Here is a 22,262-nt window from a genome sequence, read left to right on the forward strand (position 1 = left end):
TTAACATAATTACAGCTCTTTTACCGCTTGTATGTATTTTAATGTGTGGATTTTAGAGGGTGACTGCACGTTACCACAGATCCACAGCCACGTTTTGATTATCTGTCCATTCATGTTTTCTTCTCAGAAGAGGAAAAAGGAAAAACACCATTATTATTCTTGCAGGGTTATCTTATGATCTTTAAAATGTATATTTCCATGAACTTATTTAGAAATAATTTCATCTCCATATAATTTTGTTTTGTGTCTTTTTAGGTGTTTTTAATCTTGTTTATGAGCACTGAACTGTTACACTCATGCTCACTATATTTATCTATTTGTGTAAAAGGAAAAGGTGATCATGTGTAAATCAATTACACCCCAGTGTTATGTTGACTTTGTGAAGAAAAATTTCTTTTTTCTCACTTGCCTCCATGGTGAATGAAGAATCCAAAAACTGAGAAAATTCTAGATGAATCGGAGAAAAAAGGGATCCACATTTGACAAAAGCAAAACTGTATAAAACAAATCACATTTTAACTCTGCTCAGTGGAAAGAGTTCAAACATTTGTGTGTGTCAAGATTTGCTTCTCATCCATGCCTGAGACTGTTTATGTGGAAGTGTTTTAAATAAGGATGTCATTGTGAAAATGCGTGTGTTTAGGGAGTACTGAGCAGACGACTGGGTAGATGAAACTTGGATTATACTGCACGTGAGAGTTTAAATGGATGTTTAATATAGTTTTGCTGTTGTTAAACGCAGCTCTCTTTTCTCAGTTTTTGGATTCTTCGTCCGCTGAGAAGGAATGCGAGAAAACGTTTTCTCAAAATGATCATAACACAGGATGTGTAACTGATGAATGATCATGTTGTGGGTGAAGTATTCCTTTGATTTCTCAGCTGCATTATTATACTGTAGCAATACTGCTCAAATGAACCATGACTGTTATTTTACCTGGCTTTCATTTGTCCTCCCACAAGATTACAATTGTTAAAAAATGCAACGCTTCTCATGAACCCAGCATACACTGATGAATGAAACGCTTCTTCTCAGTCACAGTTGACCTCCCTGACCTCTAGTGGCCGTTAGGAGACATGGCAGTATCAAAGGATGTACTGAGGCTGGATACTTCACTTCCCCCCTTTATGAAAACCTGCAAAAATATGGAGGCGGTCTCACGCCCTGCACACCTTCTAACATTGTAGTAGTAATGTCTGATACATACAAACTTGACATGAATGCTACTTTTACCTGGCAATCATGTTAACAGCGCCAGTGCTTCTTAGTCAGGTGTATGACTACTATTTTAATACTTTTCCTGGCCCTCTTTCTTTGATTAAAGCATACCCGGTACACCCTACTCTGAGTTCTCCTAACTTTTCATGTCACAGTCATGATCTCTGTAAGTAACAACACTGCCTGATGTGGACATGAACTTCCCATTTTATCCCTTTCTATTTGTAGCCAGCGCCACGCCCTCCAGAGCCGGCAGTATAAAGTTCAACAAGTGCTCCGTGTTGAGACCAACCGCAGCACCTTATGACACCTTGTTTTTATTGCCCCAAAAAACCAAACAAACAAAGAAACCAACCTCTTGACTTCTCGGAATATTCAAACAGTTTTTTTTCCACAATAAACTGCTTCTCACTTTAGAGGAAGGAGAAGGCATCACTTTTAAAGATGCGCTGCGTCTTTTCCCGCTGACTTTGCGCAGTGAGAGCGAGTGGAGGAGACGGTGCGGACACCTCCACAGCCTTCAGCGGTTTCACGTCGACAGCAGAGCGAGCCGGTCAGTCTGAACCATGGCTGGGTGTTGTGTGTCGGCAGAGGAGAGAGAGAACCAGAGGATCAACGAGGAGATCGAGAAGCAGCTGCGGAGAGACAAGAAGGACTCCCGCAAGGAGCTGAAGCTGCTGCTGTTAGGTGAGCATCACTGAACCCCCAGCGGGTCACACAGTAGCTCTTAAGGAAACTTAGTGGCCTTGAAACCGGGGTAAGTGACACACTGGAGTAAATAATAGACTGTGAATATGATATTTATGGGATGAACCTCCAACCCTTTATGTTTACAGGCCAAAATGCCACAAAATAATGACTCAAAGCTTTTAAAAATGATCATCTGATAGAATACTAAATTGCTTCCTGACCACACCTGGACCTGCAGGTGTCATGGCAGGTGAGACAGCCCCCAGCAACCTGTCGATTAAATTATAATAAATGTAACAATGCAGGAAAAAACAAATACTCCACAAAGGGTTTCATGATATTTTTAAGATGTTTTAGATCAGAATCAGAAATATTTAATTGATTCCCACCGGGAAACTGTGGTTCGTTACAGTGGCTCTGATGCCAAGCACAGAGAATTCAGAAAGAAGAAAGAAGTACTAGCGCAAAGTATGTAAAAATATAAAATAGAAATACAGTAAAAAACAAAAACAATTAGCACTCGCATGTGAATAATTAAAAAATATTAAATATATAACGTGCTAAGTGTGTTAACGTACATATAATGTATAAAACCGTTGTGTAAAGTTAGATATAAAATATGTTTAATGGCTTGGATAGATGTGGCTGTGCATCAAAGATTAAAGTCGTAAAGGCGCACATTTCATATCTAACTGTTATCTACATTTCCTTTCTCCTCATTCCTCTTTCTGCTCTCCGGATGTGCTGCAGTGTGCTTTGGCTTCACCCGAACAGGGCGTGAGCAGCTGCGCACCATTGATTTTACGCACCATGGGAGAGTTTTCACGTTTGATTAATTTAGTCTACTGGACACATTTAGTTCCCACCTGCTACAGAAATAAAAACAGTCACACGCAAAGAGAGACGGTTTAAGATGATACAGGGTTTGGATGTATGATCGTTTCCAGTCAATGTCTTTAGAAAGTGAAACTCGCTGCTGACGTTCATTTCGAGTTAAATTCCCTCAGAGAGCTGTGCGTTGGAGTATGTCTCCATGATGGACTGGAGAAATGTGGGCGTTTTCTCTCAGTCTGTTGCAATAAACTCCTCATGAAGGGAGAAAAGAAAGAAATAGTGAGGGGAAATGATGTCCAGATGTCAGTAATCAGTGATTGTGATGTTTCACCCTTTGGAACCTGAACAAATTGGCTTGATTTCTTTCAAAAACACGAAGAGAGGGCAACTTAAAAAGAAACAACCCAAAAATGATCAAAGGAGTTAGTGAAACGTTTCAAGAAAATTAACTGTAATTAGCAAAAACAAACAAATAAAAAAAAGTGCTAAAGTCAAATAAAAACTAAATAGTATTTTCTCTGTAATCTAAAATTGAATATATGATTATAATTAGACAGATGGACAGTTTAAAGAAAAAAGTTATTTTTCTAATAAAACTCTTTTTTTTTTACGTAATTTCCTTGTCACCTTTCAACAACTTTTTGCACTGTTTGGGGCATTTAATGTTAAAAAAGGAAAGAAAAGTAACAAAAACAAAAAACTGTAAATAATTATAAATATTAATAATAATATTTTCCCTGTAATCTAACATTGAATATATAATAAAACAGACAGACAGTTTTAAAAAATATTTTCCAAGTCATTTTTCTAATTAATCAATTATATTTTTTTTTTTTACGTAGCTTCCTTGTAACCTTTTGATAATTTTTTCGCAATTTTTGGGACTTTTCATGCAAAGTTGCTGAAAGAAAATCCTGTTTCAAAGGTTTAAATACTCCCGAAAGGTTTCCAAATGTTGTACAAGAAAACTTTTGTCGATTCAGGTTTTAAAGGGTTAAACATTGTCATCTTTTTAGGGAGCTTCTGATGTCCATACTTGTCCTGTCACGGTGAAAGAGGGGCATAAACAGCTTACTTTCTGGTATGAGTTTGTGGACTTGCTCAAGGACACTTCAGCAGGTCCAGAGAGTGCTTGAGGCTTGAACCCGTGTTTTTTTCTGTCAGTGTTATGATATTATGTCCTATGTTCACTTCTGAGCAGTGGACAGATATGAGAGTTGCCAAATGGCTCCAAAGAGCATCCATGACTCGAACAGTGCTCTGGACACAACCTGTCCTACAGCATCAGTGTGGGAGCACTTCAGGAACACGAGCCGCTGTTCAGGCCTTGGTCAGTGGTGTGTTAGAAAGCCATATAGCTGCTGCGGGCGCGGCTCATGCAAAAGTCATGCAAATCCAGCCCTGAGTGGGATGTGAGCTGTAAGTTTGCCTCTACTGCTTTCTTACGAAGGGCTAATCCCAATTTATTATAAATTCCATTTAATTTGCTTTGGATATTATTTCCCTGGCTTACTGAATTGTAAATGACCAATGCAATGCGACCAATGCTTACTGAGAAACACAGTACATTACCTTTATAAACCAGGAAAATTTCAACGTACATAGAGGCAAAAAGGTTCAGGACTGCTGCTTAATGTGCTATCCCCCGGAAGACAGTCAGTACATTTATAGTTCGATTAGGCCATTTAATTGGACTACTGTCCTTGTCCCAGTATACACTGGAGGTATATCTGATTCTGCCACAGTGGATGGCAATACGCCCCCTTTCAGCTAGCTGCTATAGACCTAAATTATTTATACAGTCTATGATATAGACTAAATCACAGCTATTTATTTACAATAACATCTGGGTAAACACCTGCCACATCACATATATACATAAGAGCAAACTTTTAGTTTTAAGACACCTACAAAAGTCAATATCTGTTTAATTTTATGCTTTATTTAGAATATTTTCACTGCTTTACCTTGCTGTAAGACAGCCCTTACCAACAGATATTTGAAGCTGTTATATCAAAACAGTCACCGTTGCAGGTCTACCGTTACCTCGATCAGCTGTTGTGTAAGGTAAAGAGGAGCAAATATTGAAAATATAGTATACACTTAAACTGATAGAGATTTTTTTAGGTGATTAAAAATGTTTTGCTGCGGCCCCGTCCACAGCAGTGCATCGCTTAGCTTCCATGCCGGTGTTGCAGGACTGTACTTTATCTATCAGACTGGGCTGTGACTTTTCTGAAAGAGGTCTGTTTGAATGTAGTATTTTTATTCTTTCCCCTGTAAACTAAACTAAGCGGAAGAGCCAGTAAAGAACCTGAAAGAACCATGCAGGGGCTTGAAAGGTATATGCTGATTCTACAACTTAGTTTAGTTTAGGGGGAAAAGAACCAATAGAGAACCCCTGAAGAACCTTTAAGGGGCTTAAAAAGTTTTTAAGTTAAGTGTTGCAATAACTCAACTCAAACCAAAGAACCGCTAAGGAAACAATATTTTTCTGTATGTGCAGCACATACATATGTACTTTTTTTCAAGCCATTTGATGTAGAATGACTAAATGTCTTTAAAACCAACATCTATTTTGCATCTCATTGTTCTCCATCGGTCTTTATCACGCTGACACCATAACACAACAAATGTTGAGGATGACCTATTTTTGGCCTTGACTTGAATCTTGACTTGTTGTCTGATGTTACTATTTTTAAGTTACACAATATAGGTTGTGTAAGTTGGCGGAAACTGCATAACTAATCCTGAAACCTATTTTTGTTTTACTCTGCCAGAGCAGTGTATGTTTGCTGATGAGTCTGCATAGAATTCATGCAATAATTGCTCAAATTGCAAATCAAGGACTCTAAACAATGCTAAGTAAAGGCGGCCGTCAATAATCTGAATTGAATATTAGGCCAACAGAAGAATATTTACTCAGTTATATCAGTTTTTTGGGGGGAACATAGAAACACGTAAATGAGGGCTGGCAAAATGGGCACACAGAGGTCATCAGAAAGAAGACGACTTAGTCATCAAACGTCACAATTCAGTGTAAATTTTGAAACATTTGTGACCCTTAAAACACACTATGATGCAGAACTCGATCTGATGTGTAATCATGGTTTGCAAAACAGTCTGAATTATGCAATATGCGCTGTCTCTTTGACTCTTGAGGGTTTTTGCTTTGGTTTTTTGCTGTTTTCTTTTAATGGGTAACTCAAAGCGCTTACTAATTAGATAAAAAATTGATCGAGTAATGTGTAATCTTTAACAATAACATTTATTTACCTGATCAGAGTGACTCAGAGCTCTCAGTGGGTTCATTAGGATGGTCACAGTCAGGTCCCCAGAGAGGACGAGTGGGAGTGAAGGAGAGTGAAAGATCAACACTCGCACAATCTGCCTCCTCTGTCCAATCACCAGACTTGAAAAGCTGAAGGAAAATGTACACGTCAGAACTGCTCTATGCAATACAGCACCAGCCATACACTGCATCTCAGCTAAAGTGCAACAGTGGAAACACTTAAATCATGAATGAAAACATGAATCACACACTTTGACTACCAACCTTCTCGGAATTTATAGTTGAAGAGATGTAGTATCGATGTGAAATATTTACAAACTACTGAACAAATATTTTAACACTGTAACACTTCTGTTCTTGCTCACGTTTTCCAGGTTTAAGTTAAAGATGTAATACTAGATCGTGCATTCAATAGATATATTTCTCTCTCACTTTGGTCACAAAGTTATTAAAATCTCTGTCAGTTAGCACCTCTCCTTTTCCAAGACGGTCCATCCAGCTGACAGGTGTGGCATATCAAGGTGCTGATTGAACAGCCTGATTACCACACAGGTACACAGGTGTGTCTCGGGCTGGTAACAATCAGAGGCCACTCTAAAATGTGCAGTTTGATCACACAGCAGAATGCTACAGATGTCTCAAGATTTTAAGGAAGGGTGCCATTGGCATGGTGACAGTAGAAATCTCTACCAGAGCTGCTGCTTGTGCATTGAATGCTCATCTCTCACAAGAAATATATCTACTGAGTGCATGAAAAAGTCTTAGATCTTCAACTTAAACTTGTGAAAAATTGGATCAAAACTAAAAGTATTGTGTTAACATTTTTGTTCAGTAAAACTCGTGCAAGCACAAAACACATGAAGAGAACAGTCAAGAGCAATATTGTCCATGATGAGAAAAACAAAATAACAACAACAACAACATAGTGGATTTAGATTTTGGAAAGGCTTTCTCTTCACAAAATTAGATTAATTTCAGGAGAGTGAGTGCCCCATGTACAAAGTCTGTATTCTTCCCGCAGGTTGTCCAGTGTTGGCCCTTTGCTAGATGTCTTACCTTCCTTCTCAGCCTTTCTCCCTAAACTCTGTCCTATCCAATAACGCTGAAAAAGCCTTAAAAAAACCCAAACAAAATTAGGTTAATTACGTGGTTGCAGCTTCTCTAGTCCAGTTTTATTGTTATGCAACTGTTTTAATTTTTTGTGACTTTTATTGTGACTGATTAGAAATAAACTCAAACAGAGACAGTAATGGAACATAAATAAATGACATTTGCTAAACTGTAACAGAAGTATTTCGTCTGGAAATATAAACAGTGCTGAACAAGAGCAATGATAAAATGTATTGCATATGTAATATGTTTTATATGTGTATATATATATATATATATGTATATATATATATCAGAAAATATATAATTGATAGTTTAGACCTCTTTGTTACCTTCTATGTTTGTTTAGGCTGCAAAAATGTGACGTAATAGTAGGTCTTATCTTGGCAACAACACCACCTCAGTCATTCACGGAGCTGGCGCCACATCACAAGGGAGTATCTTTTGTTTATGGTCACTTCTTTATGTGTGGTGTGTCTATCAACTGTTTCTATGTGTGTGTGTTTGTGTCGAGAGCTCTGTGGACAGCACCCACACGGAAACTATAAATCACCACACTACACCACTCTGACAAAAGCACACATACATGCAGATGTGCACAAAGGCACAAATGTAGGAAATAAACATTCATGTACAGAAACATACACTTGACCCACAGAAGCCACCAAAATGCAGCATATATGATTTGAAATAGTTAGGTAATGTGTTTAAGCATCACTACAATAACTTACTCAGTTGATCTCTCCAAACTCAAACCAGTCCTTCCATTAGACAACAGTTTGTACAGGTGGAGAATCACTCCCCATGACAGTTTGTGGCCCTCTCAACAGTCCAAATATATGAGCAGCGCAGATCAGCTGCAAAATAAATAAATAAAAAAAGGGTCTGATGATAGAACCACTTAAAAAACTACATTACATTCCACATTAAAGACAAACATCTCACAATAACAATACATTTAATAACCTTAAATTAATCCGGTTAGAGACTTAAACACCAGAATGCGCACAAGTGATAACAGAGTGAGGCCTCATTCAAAGTGACTCTCTCCCTCAGATGTGCAGGTTCATGATTTGCCTCCATCTCAGTGTTTACCTGCCCGTCTTTTCTGAAACCCCTTATCTCCAAGAAACTTGACTTGTAAACAAGGTACATTCAAATGCAGCCGATTTGTCTAAGCCTTGTTTGCTAAGATGTAAAGACTCAAGTATTCATGAAGCTATGCAAAACAGCCAGGAAACCAGAGCACTGCTGCCTGGCACCACTCATCATCACAGAGCCTCAACGCACTCTGCTGACAGATGCAGGCGTATATTCACACACACGCACACAGAAACACACATACACTTGCACGCATGGCAACTTACAATATTCAGGTCTGGTGACAAACACACATTTGTTTAACAAATCGTTCAGCATCATGTGATCTGAATGAGAAAATTAGGAGCTTGTGCCATAAGGCCTAAAGAGGAACGTGACACTCAGCGATACTTGATGTGTGTGTGTTAAACTGATACAGTTAGTGGACTATGTGAGTTGGTGCATTTATAATTTAGTATTCAATAATTGTAGCTACAGTGTGTGTTTGTTTGTTTGTCTGTCAGCGGAGAGATGGTATGTACGGAGGACTCTGGGTGCCAGGCATGAGCGGGAAAAAAATAAATGGAAAAATGATGCATTGTGAGAATTAAGTCACACTTTCAGTATTATTGGCTTGCATGAGACAAAATATATTTAGTAGAGGAAGGTTTTTATTTTATATTTTTAGAATAAAGTCAAACTGTTGAAAATAAAGTTGAAATATTGAGAATAAAGTCAACTCTTCTGGTCCAAAGGGTTTCTTGTAACACAACATATCCTCTGTGTATTTTGTGTATTTATTTAGTATCAATATTTTTGTATCTATACATTATTATCTGTTTAACAAATGCAGCAATTTATACCAAGTTTGTGTGGTTTCTCCTGAACAGACACAATTTTTGGGCATAATCTTTTAAAAGTCAGAATACTTATTAACACACTGTTTTCTTGTAGTCATAGAGAGATTATTTCCTTGTGACTAAAACCAATTAAAAATTACAAATAACAAATTGCATATTCACTACACAAGGCTTTGTGTCCAGGCAGCCATATGTGCTAATGCTACTGGGTTTTTTTTGTCAAAAGTTTGACTTTATATTTGAAATGTCATGTGTGTTTTCAAAATTTTGACCTTTCTCTCAAAATGCTAACAAACTCCTTTGATCTGTTTTTTCTCATGCCTGGTACTAATAATGAACATTTGATTTTAATCTTGACATTTCAACGTTATTTTCGTAATCCTTTTTATTTTTTACCTTATGTCTGGACCTAATGGTCTTCTGTAGGTAGCGCTAACATTCATAGCCCAATGAAACTATCAAACACACACAAATTGATATGATTTCATCTTCAGCTGGGAAAGACAAATCATACTGAACCTGTACATGTCAGAATAAAAACCTCAAAGATGATAAAATACTTTTGCAAAGTATAAACACCTCCTCATCACTGGTTTAACATGCATTTGCTGGTTTCTCAGGTACATCAGCTGGAGCTATTGCACTACAGCTTGTTCATATACAAAGAATACTATATTGAAACTTGACTCTCACTAACAAGCAGAAAGATGAGTGTGATAAAGATATGACTGGCTTTAACCCTCACTGTGTCCGACAGGTACTGGAGAGAGTGGGAAGAGCACCTTCATCAAACAGATGAGGATTATCCATGGAGGAGGATACACAGACGAGGACAAGAGGAGCTACGCCAAACTGGTCTTCCAGAACATCATCACGTCCATGCAGGCCATGACCCGAGCCATGGAGGCACTTAGTATACCCTTCGCTGATCCACAGAACCAGGTACTGAACAGACAAACCGTCTCTGCCGCAAACTTATTTTTCAGTCTCGAGTCCAGGTTAATATGGTTACATTTTTACCAACTTTCTGTGCATCTATTTTTTGAAGTGTATAATGGGATGTGGGAAATGTGGGATGGATTATTTTGTGTCAGTGTATTATCTGTGTGTCCAAAGAGCCATGCAAACTCAGTCCTGGCGGTGGAGGTGGATAAGGTGGAGGAGTTAGATCAGAGCCTTGCAGGTGCCGTCAGGAGTCTGTGGGACGATGCAGGGATACAGGAGTGCTACGACCGACGCAGGGAATACCAGCTGTCCGACTCCACCAAATAGTGAGCATTAGATATACAACTTGGTACTTGCTGCTAAATTCGATTTTATTTGAATAGACAGCACCGAGATCACAGAGATCACAGTCTCAGCATTGTTTCCTTTTGATTTGGGAGTTTTAGCAATCTGAGGGAATTTTACCTTCAATTCAAACACACACATGCTGGGTATTTTTTAAGCAGATTCCTAGAATATTTAAATCGGACTATTTTTAGCCTAAAATATATACATAAAGAAATAAAGGATTCTTACACAAGGGTTTTTTGACAGTGGGTAGAAGGCTTTGAACATTTAGACCTTAATGTTGGGAGATAAGATGTGTAAAAAAAACACCCTCTGTGCTGTGTGTTTTGTAAGCACAAAACAACATGTTAATGAGCACAGGAGGTGTCCCTTCTGACCACTTAGATGAGTACTTGCTCATAATGGAGCAAAAATTAGCACTAATAAAGATCCTGCTTTTTGTGAAGTTAATGATCCAGATTAAAATAGAAAAGAAAAGCAACTGTTTTTAGCCTGTGGTTGCTATTTTTAGCGATGCAAATACAGAGCACGAAAATACACCAAAGTTGTGCTGAGCCTTTTGCTCAGCACAACTTTCCTAAATGTTTCAAATTCCCTTCTGTGCTGCAAAAACCGACAGTCACAAAACCATAGTCACACATTTAATATCAATACTTATTAAGTGACGATGCACAGATAACTGCATGCAATCCATCCATGTATATTCAATCTGACATTTACACTTACAATCATATCATTTTATGTACTATGAAATAAATCTAATTCATATTTATATATTATTTTCTTTTTTTTTTTATTTCAGTTGTTTATTTTATTTTATTATTTAATTTTATTTTATTCTATTGACATTTATTTATTGGTTTTCAGCATTTTACTGTTTTAGCCTTGCAAGATTTTAGTGTTGTTTATTTCTAATAAATTAATTAATTTTTTCCTTATTTTTTAGACTGCATGTTTGTATGACAGGTGCTAGGCCCAAGTAAATAGAGTTCAGTTGTTTTAGTAGTCACATAATTCCCCCAGTGCTGTTATTTTCCTTCATATTCCCTGTCCTGGTGCTAATTTTCTCCTTTCTTTTAGCTATCTCACTGACCTCGATCGAATTTCACAACCCTCCTACATACCTGACCTGCAGGATATCCTCAGAGTCCGAGTGCCAACCACGGGTATCATCGAATACCCCTTTGACATGGAGAATGTCATTTTCAGGTAAGCTATAACAGACCAATAAAACAGCTCGTGGGTTAAGTATGTTGCACTGGAATAGGAGGAATCACGGGTGAAGTCACATACCTTTTCTGTTGTTGTTGTTGTTGTTGTTGTTGTTATGATTGGTTGTTATGGCAGGATGGTGGATGTCGGGGGTCAGAGGTCAGAGAGGAGGAAGTGGATCCACTGCTTTGAGAACGTCACCTCCATCATCTTCCTGGTGGCGCTCAGCGAGTACGATCAGGTCCTGGCTGAGTGCGACAACGAGGTGAGAATTCAGCTCAACAGCAGATCACGTTCCAGATTTTAACCCTTTAAAAAAATGTGTCCTCATGGTTATCTCTTTCTATGCTGCCATTATCATTTCAGAACCGTATGGAGGAGAGCAAGGCTCTGTTTAAAACCATCATAACGTATCCGTGGTTCCAGCGCTCCTCTGTCATACTTTTCCTCAACAAGACTGACATCCTCAAGGAGAAGATCGTGTACTCTCATGTAGCCACCTACTTCCCTGAATTCACAGGTGTGTTTGTTTGTGTTTGCACAGCTAATTTGCCAGTTTAATGAGTTCACATTTTTTGATTTTTTAAAGAAATAGGGACAGTACATCCGTCCTGCTTTATGTGTTTTGTTAGTTAAGTTGTAGTGTAGTTGAGTTGTAGTGTAAATGATTTGACGTATGATACAGTCATTGCCATTTTATCAGTTATTTTGTCATTGGCATCATCCTCATTCTCATGTTCACCTTTCACCTTAATACGCCTGATAGAAACCCAAATCTCTGAGAACCAAAGGCAGAGTGCACTAACTACATTAACTATGGATGCCTTGGATTTTAGTTGGATTTACTGTCATTTTGACACCCTATTTTCTCAAGAACAAAATGAGATAGAAGATAGATCAGATATCCAAAGGTTTGATTTCAGTCTTGACCAAAATTTTGAATATCGCAGCCTACTTCTGTAGGGTAGAACAGTTAAAAGCAAAATAAAGAAGTATAGTTCAAAGTTTAGTCTGCACAGAGACAGGACAGCTGTGGTGAAACACAAAGAGCTACGCAAACTAATGAAATAATATCAACCCGTGATTGCAGGACCTCAGCAGGATCCTGTCGCAGCTCAAGAGTTCATCCTGAAAATGTACCAAGAACAAAACCCTGACAAGGACAAGACACTGTACCCTCACTTCACCTGCGCCACGGACACAGAAAACATTCGCTTCGTCTTTGTGGCCGTCAAAGATACCATCCTCAGACACAACCTGAAGGAGTTCAATCTGGTTTGAAGAGGAGCAGGAGGACAGACATTAGGAGAGCCGAGATAGGAGAATGAAATCAACCAAAACTTCACAGTGCTTTTTCTTGGCTGTCTAATCACAGAACGATTAGATCCACTGAAAAGGTTTTAATCCAAAGGTTTAAATATTTTTCATCTTTTGTGTCTGTAAAAATCCAGCCAAAGACAAAATAAGCGTATTACAGACAAACCAAAACTACTGTTTCTGTAGCTCATTGTGTCTAAAATGCAGTTTTTTGTGTATTGTGTGTTTTGTAGTTTCCATTACAGCCTTTATAGAAATGTGCTGTGAGAAAATGATACATTTCAGTAGAATAATGTGAGACTTAGTGTGAAGTAATATTATTGATCTATTGGGAGAAAGAGTGGAGTCGAGCCCACAGCTGCTGCAGTGAGGACTCAGCCTCTGTACGTGGGGTGCCCGCTATACCAGGTGAGCTACTGGGCGTCCCTTTTATTTTATCAGAGATAGGATCCAAGTATGCAAGTTCTGCTCATGCAATAGGGAGTCCCTTTGTTCCTGAGTTTTGTGATTTAAAGGAATACTTCACCCACACAAAAACAATTTGTAAATCAATGATTCATGCTGTTACTTTGAATTTGAGAAGAAAATGTTTTTCTTGTATGTCTCCACAGAAAATGGCAAACACACTGATTTATAGATTGATTTGGGACAACATTTAACAGCAAAACTATATTATCCATTTAGAAATCTCATGCAATATTTCCATTATCCAGTCGTGTAGTCTGTAATTCCCAAACATATGTATTTTTACAAAAAAACCTTAGTATTGGAGTCTGGCTCTGAAGAGAGCACACATAAGTTTCACTGTCAGTTTGATTTTAAATACTAAGCAAAATAAAAAACATTGGTCCCCAATCACTTAATTTGTTTGCCATTTTCATCATTTCAATTTCATCACAAATTCAAGGTAGCTTCATGCATCATGACTACGTAATACACAAATGGTCATTTTGAGGGTGATATATTCCTTTTATCTTCACATTTTCTAACACTGAGCCAGCTGTGTCTGCTTTTGCCTGGAAGTGCCTTATTTACGCGGGATAGTCAGCATAGCCACTGAGTTTGTTTAGATGTAAATAATCCAATATGTGCTTTGGAAAACTCTACTGTTTTCTCCTTAGGAGAAATGGAAAATATATTTATGGTTATTTTCAATAAACAATTATAGTTACTTAATGACGAGTGCATTTTGTATGCTTGAGAGATTTTTACCGTTCAATAAATAAATTTGAAACACATATTTTATTTATTTTTAAAACAGTGGGGAGAAAAAGAAAGTCAAGCCACTGCAGTGAGCATTTTGCTTATAAATGACAAACATTAATGGCAACAGAAATTTTAAGTAGTATTAAACGGCAATGCGCCCCAAACCAAAAGCAAACCTTTAAAATGCACATCAGAGTAAACAGCAGCTGGTAATAATTAGCATTCATTTCTTTTAAATATACTTTTCTCTGCATAATTCATCAGTATAATCATTGGCATTGCATATGTGTGGTATAAAAACATAAAAATCACAATCTGTAACGCCATAATAGAGACTATTGTGTGAGAATGGATATATACAGATAGGATACTATGTTAGATCAATATACAGCAAAGTGATACATGTCAGTGCAGTATAAAAATAGCATGCGGCTCTAAATTACACACTGAACAGTCTTCATCTTGCAGAAATGTATAAAAAAAGGAAAAATAGAAAGTGAAATTAAAAGAAAACAGGGCTTGAAAAACAGAACATTCTGAATTCTTTGTGTTACAGAGGCAAACTTAAAATTTAAATTAGCTTCCCTTTTACATACTCCAGTAAAATAAACAGTGTACAACATTAAATGTGCTACAACAACTATGGCTGATTTGGCCTCAGTGTTATTCAAGCTGTTTTCTACCACGTGTCTTACTAGCTGTTGCACTGTTATAGAATTGCTCATAAAGCCAAACACAAATTTAAAAAACAAAACTGAAACCAAATTAAATTGGTGACTTCAAGAGAAACTTGAGTATTTTTCAGTGGTATTCAGAGTATTTTTCCTATCTTCCTGTTTTTGTGTCTGACTGATGAAGGCCACAGTTTTAGATCCAATACTGAGCGCGAGAGAGCAATTTTGCACCGTCAATTTCCGCCCATTAAAAGTGCTTGTTTTCTCGCTGCCAGGATCGGGTTTTATTACAAGTGTCTGACAACATTATGAAAAAGATCCGACAGAGAAATAAAACATTTTTCTTTGCCTTTTGCTGATTCTGTCTGTTAGTGTGTAACCAAGTCTTGCTTAAGAAGACATCTTGTTCTGAAATCTCAGAGACTTTTCCACATGGTCACAATCAGCTAAATATTCAGCATGACATCAAAAATCTTTTAGATAACACAAAGCTACACTTCATGTACTCCTACACAACAAACTCTTCCTGGCACTCCTCTCTCCAACTCCCACCAACATTTCAACCATTGTTTTCCTGCAAAGTCACCTCTCCCAGGTTTTGGAAGGAGACTTTTCCTTGAGACTTGGTCCTGATAACAAGCAGATCAGTGAAAGGTCAGGAAAAACATTTAATTTCTCTGTAGTGTTTTTTCCATAATGTTGTCAGACACTTAAAATAATAATGTGAGCCTGTCAGTAGCAAAAACAAGCACTTTTTTATTAAGCTAAACTTCCAATGCACAATGGCCTGTATGGATTACATTGCAGGCTGTTTCACTGCTGCGACGGTCTTGCTCAATACTGACCAATTTCCAAAAGAGTTGTCTCAATCAGTCACTTTCACAAAAACATGGGAAAACGGGATCTAGGTTCACAAACACAGCAGTTTCCCTTTAACATGAGTTAGATTGAGTATGGCAAACTAAAGGCCGAAAAAATACCTCCAACGTCAACAGCATTTCAGACCAAAGTAGATGTTAAGATGTATTCGTAAACTCAAGACTTTGCGTGAGTTTTCACAAACAAAACCCTTAAAAGTCAATTATGTGTGTGCGAAAGGATGAGCGCAATCAGAGTGAAGACAGTGAAGTTACGTTTGGTTCAGTGCATTCGGAGCCTCTGTGCCGTCGTCCATTTATAGCACTTTTGTAAGCATGCACACACGCACGCACGCACGCACGCACGCACGCACGCACGCACACACACACACACACACACACACACACAGACTACTCACGCACCCTTTACCACACCCCCACCCCGCCCAACACAAACTAACAGTCAACATACAGCATCGTTTACCACAACTCACACATGGAGGTAAACAAAGGGAGCATGCAGTAAACAACAAAGGCACTGACACACGAGCTTTGTGTGTGTGTTTTCTTTTTTTTTTCGTTTTCAGGTATTAAAGTTCTCGCTCTTCTTGATGAGTCAGTATTTGGGTAAACTCTCTCTTGCATCATCCAATCTGGCAAGAACCCACTGAAAATAAACAAGAGCCAAAGTTAGAGTAGAAGAGTCATTTACTGTGAGTGCATGTCGGACACATGCAGGACTGAAAGAGCCCATGAGTTTGAGTAGGAGTAAGGAAGGTAGTTTTCTTATATATATCACAGGAGACAACAATCTGGCATTTGTTAAACAAATTAATAAAAAGTGATCTATATATAAGACGCATAAAAGGAGCATCCTCTCGTCCATTTTGTCTACTCACCTTGGCTATCTCAGGAGTTTTGAAGTTTATGATCTTCCCAAACTCCTTGGCATGGAAGACAGACTTCACTCTCTCCTGAAGTACACAAAACAAGGCATTAAGTGATATAATCTGATGAATGATTGTTCCAATCAGAAAAAAAATCTGTAAAAACATCAGTCTCCTGAAGGAAAAAGGTAGCACTTGATGTAGAATAAATGAGTTTGCTTCTGTACCTTGGCCTCAATGCGAAGTCGCCGGTCCTCTACAATCATTGGATCCTTGGTGAACTCTTCAAACAGATACTGCCACTCACAGGTCAGCTGGCCAAATGTGCCTTTGGTCACAAAAAATATTCCCCTGGAAAAGAACCCACATAAAAGGGTTAAAAACAAATATCTCCTTTGAGGAATTTATGTAAAAAATATGGTATAAAATCTATACTATAGCATAGAAATATCATTCCATATCAAATAAATATCAAATACCATTGTTTCTGGGAGTGCAAATTAATTTCCAGATTATGAGCTTTTATTTCTAAGGTAATTAGTTGGGTTATTTAAAATAAAAAGTAAAAAAGAGCCTCCTTTTGGGCCTTTTGCATCTCCCTGCATCAAACCATTTAGTGCCGAAGAGGCTCCTTTTAATTGGTCAGAATTACATCCTGCAAAACTGGTGCCACTGGTTACCCTCTGGTGCAGAAAGAATTTTAACAATAAAGATTACAGGCTGTTTTTAAAGGAAAGGATGGCCTGTTTTCAAAGTTTAGTCACCTTATCCAGATTATTCACCTGTAGACCTAAAGAATTTACTTCTAAAGGGCAGGAACTTCTCTGATTGGAGGACTCCTCTCATAATTACGGGGCACACAACATGATATGGCTTCTGATGACTATGTGTGCATCTACCGGTTACTCTCAATTCATATGTACATATAGCCGACTGGAAAGAATATTTTACTTGCTTTAGTATGATTAATAAACATACTTTTCAGATGTCTATTAAGGTTTTTAATTCAGTGTTTTTTAATGAAATTTTATTATAATATATATCTATATTTTTAAATTGAATCTTATTACATTATTTCTCTGTGTTTTCGTTGGATGTGCGATAGAGCTGTGAGATGAGAAAGCAGCCGAACACACTCACCTCTTGGTGATCATGAGGAAGTCCGACTCGTTGACCTTGGCATGAGCAAAGTATCTGTACTTGGCAAAACGTCCGTTCTCAATTTTCTGAAGGAAGAGAGAATAAAAGTGAGTTAATATTTAATTTCAATTCAAGTCAATTTCATTTATGCAGCGCCGAATCATAACAAAAGTTATTTTAGGACCCTTTTTACAGAAGCAGGTGGAGGGCTCTTGATCTGTCTCAACAAACAGTGAGACTAAAAGAAACAACTCAAAGTCTGAATCAAATCAAATATAAATGCCAAGGTGTCTGTAATCCATGACAATTTATATACAAGTGTGATAAAACATTTTAAAACAACTTAAATAGTGAAAAAGTATGAAAATATGGTGGGGAGGTGAAGAAAGATGGGATGAAAAAGGACAAAGATGATGAGAAGTTTGAAATGTGAACATTTTATTGAGAAGAAAATGGCAGTGAATAGTGTCAATAAATAACAGAGTTATAAAACAAACATGAAGTCAAAAAGAAAGTAGACAAATGTTTGTGATAAAGGGAAATGTTTTGACAATGAACATTCAAACAATGAAAGAAAATGCTTCATTTGTGGCTTTTAAGAAAATGAATGAAATGAGTATGACAAAAAGTAAAATAATGGAGCTAAATTGTGAAGCAAAAAGGCACTAAAAAGATAAACAAAATACACATTAAGTTAATAAACAACTAAAAAAACCCACTTAAAACACATTTTTAAAATATTACTCTGAGGCCTTTCTTTGGTTTGTTTAACATTTCCAAGAGTAAATCACTGGAAACAAACTTAAACTGCGGCACAGACTACAGACTCGCTCTAACGCTACACTACAGCTGATACTTCAAGCTTCTAGCTAGTTTTCCTCATCACCCTCATCCTCTGAGCCGGTTCTACGCCATTCACTGTAGGCCAGTCTCCTCTGTGGACACGACAAGAGAAGAAGAGTCACGGTCAGAGCAAAGAAAACCAAAGCCTGCTTCTACCAGACATCCACTGACGCACTGTCTATAAGGACGGATCAAAACCACTCACACCAAGGTGACAGTGTGCTGGCCTCGTCTCTGCTCTATCAAAGAACACTTATGTTGTAAATATCATATATTTTATTCATATATTTGTCTAAAAGACCAGTTTAACTTGCTTTTGTTCACCTGAAACTAGTGGAAGCAAAGCCAATAGTTTCCCAACTGAAGTATAAAAAAAGTTCAAACACAATCTGCTTGAAACCTATTTAACCCTTTGAAACCTGGGAAAACTGTCTTGATTTCTTTCAAAAACATGGGATGAAGGCAATGAGCAATGGAAGAAGAAATTACCCTCAAATAAGCGAGAAATTGTTTTATATAAGTACAAGAAAATCATCTGAAAATTAGCGCACACAAAAAAACTAACCAACCAAAAAAAAAAAAGAAAAAAAATTAATAATGATTATTAGAAATATGTTGTTCCTTGGACATTTTTGTCTGACTTTATAAAAATATTTCTGTAAATCTACCAATTTCTTGCATTTTTGTGGGACATTTCTTGCCAAGTTGCTCATTGCCTTTTTTTCCATGTTTTTGAAAAACATGCTCAGGATTTAAAGGTTTGAATATTTGAGAAAGAGGTCTGAAAGCAGCACAAGAGAAGTTATGTTGATTCAGGTTTGAAAGGGTTAACCAACAGAATCATAAAACTCAAGCACGAAATATGACATCCACGTGATTTGCAGACGTATTACTTGTGACACTAGTCCAAATTCGGCATAAGGAGAATAATCTGTCACTAACACTTCATCATACACACAAACCTGGCCTACGGCTACGGCTGCTAATACAGACAGGTGACAAATAAAAGGAGATACCTGAGCGAAATGATGGGAAAAAGATAATGACTGCTAATGTTTTTAGCAGGACATGTGAGGTAACTGAATGGTTTGATGACAATGAAAATTGTGTTTATCATATGCTATGGCTCTCTCAGTCACCAGATCTAGACCAAACTCCCCACCGCCGTCATCAAAACCCCAACTATGTAACCTCCCTTCAGTAGAATTGAGATATTTGTAGAATAATTACAGAGGGGCATTAATGCTGTCCAGGAGGCTCGCTGTGGCCAAACACTTTACTGAGGCGCTTTAATTTGTCACCTTTCTGTAAATCTTTGCTATTAGCCAAAAGGTGAAGCTCTGACCTCAGACTCGTAGGCAGAAACTTCCATCCACTCCATCCAGCACAACTGCTCGATAATGTCGGCACAGAAAAGTGACCCGCAGTTTAAAGCTCATGGCTTCAATGAAGCAGAACTGAAGCACTTCAAAGCTTCACTAAAATCTACAAATATGAGAAACCCATTCCACTGACACAGCTATCCGCTATTGTTATGCAAATATTTGGTTCATCGAGATTACTAGTAGGAAGCATCAGTCAAACCTCAAACGATGGAAAACAATGGATCAGGATAATGGAGAGCACACCCGATAATAAAAATATAGTTTTAATCAACTAATATTACAGCTATGTGCTCTTGGAAAAGTTCACTGCGTTTATATAAAAATCCATCCAGACGTGATAAAGAGAGCTTGCAGTGACTTCTGCAGTGACTGTATGTCATCATTTCTTCCCTGAATCTGTTTCCATTGCACTTATTTGCATTTAACTTTTAACAATACGCCATTTCCACCTCCCCCAAATGCAAAAAATCATAATAATTAGCATAGCATAATTTTTCTAACAAAATCAGTGTAACACACTTCAAGCCACAAACCACATCATGTAAGTGGAGCAAAAACTGTGAGGTAGCAACACCGAACAAAAGCTCGTATGATTAAATGAATGCACGCAAAATGTCTCGGTGAGCAGCTATCTTGGCTTTGGGTCTGAAGATTTTTAACGTTATACAGCCACAGAGGTGTATTAATCACTGAAAATTAACCTGAATGGTTCTCTAAAGGTCTATAAACAGGGAAGGCAAATACAGTCGGTAAAATAATTAAAAAGACAATTACAATAAAGCTGATTATCTAGAAGAACGTTGAAAAAAAAATATCTGTGTGCATGTGCCTGCATGTACACTCAAACACACAACTCCTCTCCAAGCACTGCTCTGAACTAGCAGAATTTTTAAAGTGCCGGCCAGACTACCCGCCGAAGGAATTCACAAACATTATTATGGTGACTATGCATATCTCTCTTAGTGTTAATGCTAAGGAGGCTACATGTTTTTTTTTTTAAAAATTTGTTCTGTGTTTTAAATGTGTCTTTGCGTTTTTAAATGTTTTTCATATTTTAGATCTCACCCTGATCTGTGGAGAACAGTATGCTTAATGTCCATTAAAGAAGTGACAAATAAACCTGATTCTGATTCACTAGGAAACCTGAGAAAATTATTAAAAGTGCATACTGGATCACTTGACTCTCATCACAGTAACAGAAATTTTAAATAATAATGATGACATCCATTTGTTTTAAAGTGTTTTCCTCATCTCAGTTAAATTAAGAACATTAGCCAGCTGTTATTTGGTCAGGTCTGATTGGGAGGTGATGATGATTCGTCTTACCTGGAGCATCTGACTGCCGATACCCTCCCTCTCCTTATATGGTCGTATGACGCCATCCTCATGGATGAAGCGAGGAGGACGCAAAGAGGCCACATCTTGTGAAGTCTCTGCTGCCCTAATAACAAAAGACATGCATTTTGAGACACAGCTTCCTCATGAGCACAAAAAAAGACACAGAGTATTCAATACATTCAGATGTGCATGCATTTAAATAGCCTCTGTCATGCCACAAGGTCCAGCTGTGACTTAAAGCAGTTTTTTGTTTGTGCAACTCAGTGATTTATTTTTGAAAACAAAATGTTCCACCAATAATAACCTCCTTACTTATACTATGCGAATAGTATATTTTTTACCTCAGATCAGCATGAACTGTTATCTGCACTGCAGTGGATATGGACCTGAATATTCGATTATTCAGATATGTGTTCATTGGGTAGATGTTCCGTTTTCAATTTTGGAATTCAAACATTCATTTTTTTTGTATAGTGTATTGGATGGGGTAAATGTAGAGGTCACTGCTTCATTCCCACTGCCATAAACATCTTAAATAAAAGCTAATGATCCATACATCTACATAACACTATGCCACATTGCACTCAGTTGTATATTACAATTTCTCTTCTGTCTAAATTATTTGCATTAGGTATTTATTCTGTTTTTAGGAATAAATGCTGTATTGTTATTATCCAAGTTTGTTTTACACAGTATGTTGAGCCATGTCTAAGACAATTTTCTGTCAGGACAGACAATAAAGTTTTCTGAATCTGAAAAATGTCCTTGCAAAGGAGAAATGAGAAATGATTAATTATGTATAAATTCCAGTTTTATAAATCTTAAAGTAGCACATCCATGGGAATACATACACACAGGAATTGACATACCTCTTGATCCCTTGGAAAGTACTGCTGGCCATGTCAATAATGCCTCCTGTAGGTCTGGCTACTGCACCAACCAGACCTTTCCCAACACCCTTAAAGAAGCCGGCTGCACCCTCCTTCTGGGCTCCTGCAAAATAACGCACACACACTTATTAAAACCAA

At 37.6% G+C, this 22,262-nt stretch overlaps 2 protein-coding genes and 1 long non-coding RNA gene across 7 annotated transcripts in view; 1 reads left to right on the forward strand and 2 right to left on the reverse strand.

Annotated features, from left to right (window-relative positions):
* Window positions 1–1,488: 1,488 nt before the first annotated feature.
* Window positions 1,489–14,080, forward strand: LOC121943941 (guanine nucleotide-binding protein subunit alpha-14-like). 2 transcript variants are annotated; one of them, XM_042487554.2, is made up of 7 exons: window positions 1,489–1,903; window positions 9,840–10,024; window positions 10,199–10,353; window positions 11,456–11,584; window positions 11,723–11,852; window positions 11,954–12,107; window positions 12,678–14,080. In XM_042487554.2, exons 1-7 carry the CDS (start codon window positions 1,783–1,785, stop codon window positions 12,866–12,868), a joined length of 1,065 nt encoding a protein of 354 aa, XP_042343488.1. In that variant the 5' UTR covers window positions 1,489–1,782; the 3' UTR covers window positions 12,869–14,080. The 2 variants fall into 2 exon arrangements, with proteins under 2 accessions (XP_042343488.1, XP_087932829.1); XM_088076703.1 differs by having other exon boundaries at window positions 9,840–10,353.
* Window positions 1,664–6,512, reverse strand: LOC148189761 (uncharacterized). The gene is made up of 3 exons (XR_015776449.1): window positions 6,297–6,512; window positions 6,017–6,161; window positions 1,664–1,786 (listed from the first exon to the last, which is right to left on the reverse strand). It is a non-coding gene; the product is annotated as an uncharacterized LOC148189761 (long non-coding RNA).
* Window positions 14,081–16,192: 2,112 nt separating the features above from the next.
* The window catches only part of vps13a (vacuolar protein sorting 13 homolog A), a 42,828-nt gene continuing 36,758 nt past the window's right edge, over window positions 16,193–22,262 (reverse strand). For 2 of the 4 annotated variants that reach the window (XM_042489053.2, XM_042489052.2), the window contains 6 exons: window positions 22,104–22,227; window positions 21,223–21,337; window positions 17,669–17,754; window positions 16,756–16,879; window positions 16,541–16,615; window positions 16,193–16,308 (listed from right to left, as the gene is read on the reverse strand). In XM_042489053.2, coding sequence (XP_042344987.2) covers window positions 16,258–16,308; window positions 16,541–16,615; window positions 16,756–16,879; window positions 17,669–17,754; window positions 21,223–21,337; window positions 22,104–22,227 — 575 coding nt within the window. In that variant the 3' untranslated portion in view covers window positions 16,193–16,257. Of the gene's footprint in view, window positions 16,309–16,540; window positions 16,616–16,755; window positions 16,880–17,668; window positions 17,755–18,089; window positions 18,604–19,856; window positions 19,902–21,222; window positions 21,338–22,103; window positions 22,228–22,262 lie in introns of those variants that run through there. The other 2 variants (XM_088076702.1, XM_042489054.2) reach the window with 2 other exon arrangements.

Source organism: Plectropomus leopardus, chromosome 4, assembly GCF_026936395.1.
Source record: "Plectropomus leopardus strain MGB_pleo_1.0 chromosome 4, ASM2693639v1, whole genome shotgun sequence".
In the NCBI taxonomy this organism is placed as follows: domain Eukaryota; kingdom Metazoa; phylum Chordata; class Actinopteri; order Perciformes; family Serranidae; genus Plectropomus; species Plectropomus leopardus.

What these genes read in the sequence shown, in the direction of transcription:
- LOC121943941 (XM_088076703.1), top strand. Translation starts at nt 1,783, where the DNA reads ATGGCTGGGTGTTGTGTGTCGGCAGAGGAGAGAGAGAACCAGAGGATC. An exon ending in GCTGAAGCTGCTGCTGTTAG is followed by an intron (nt 1,904 to 9,839) that starts GTGAGCATCACT and finishes TGTGTCCGACAG; the next exon opens with GTACTGGAGAGAGTGGGAAG. An exon ending in ATGGAGAATGTCATTTTCAG is followed by an intron (nt 11,585 to 11,722) that starts GTAAGCTATAAC and finishes TTGTTATGGCAG; the next exon opens with GATGGTGGATGTCGGGGGTC.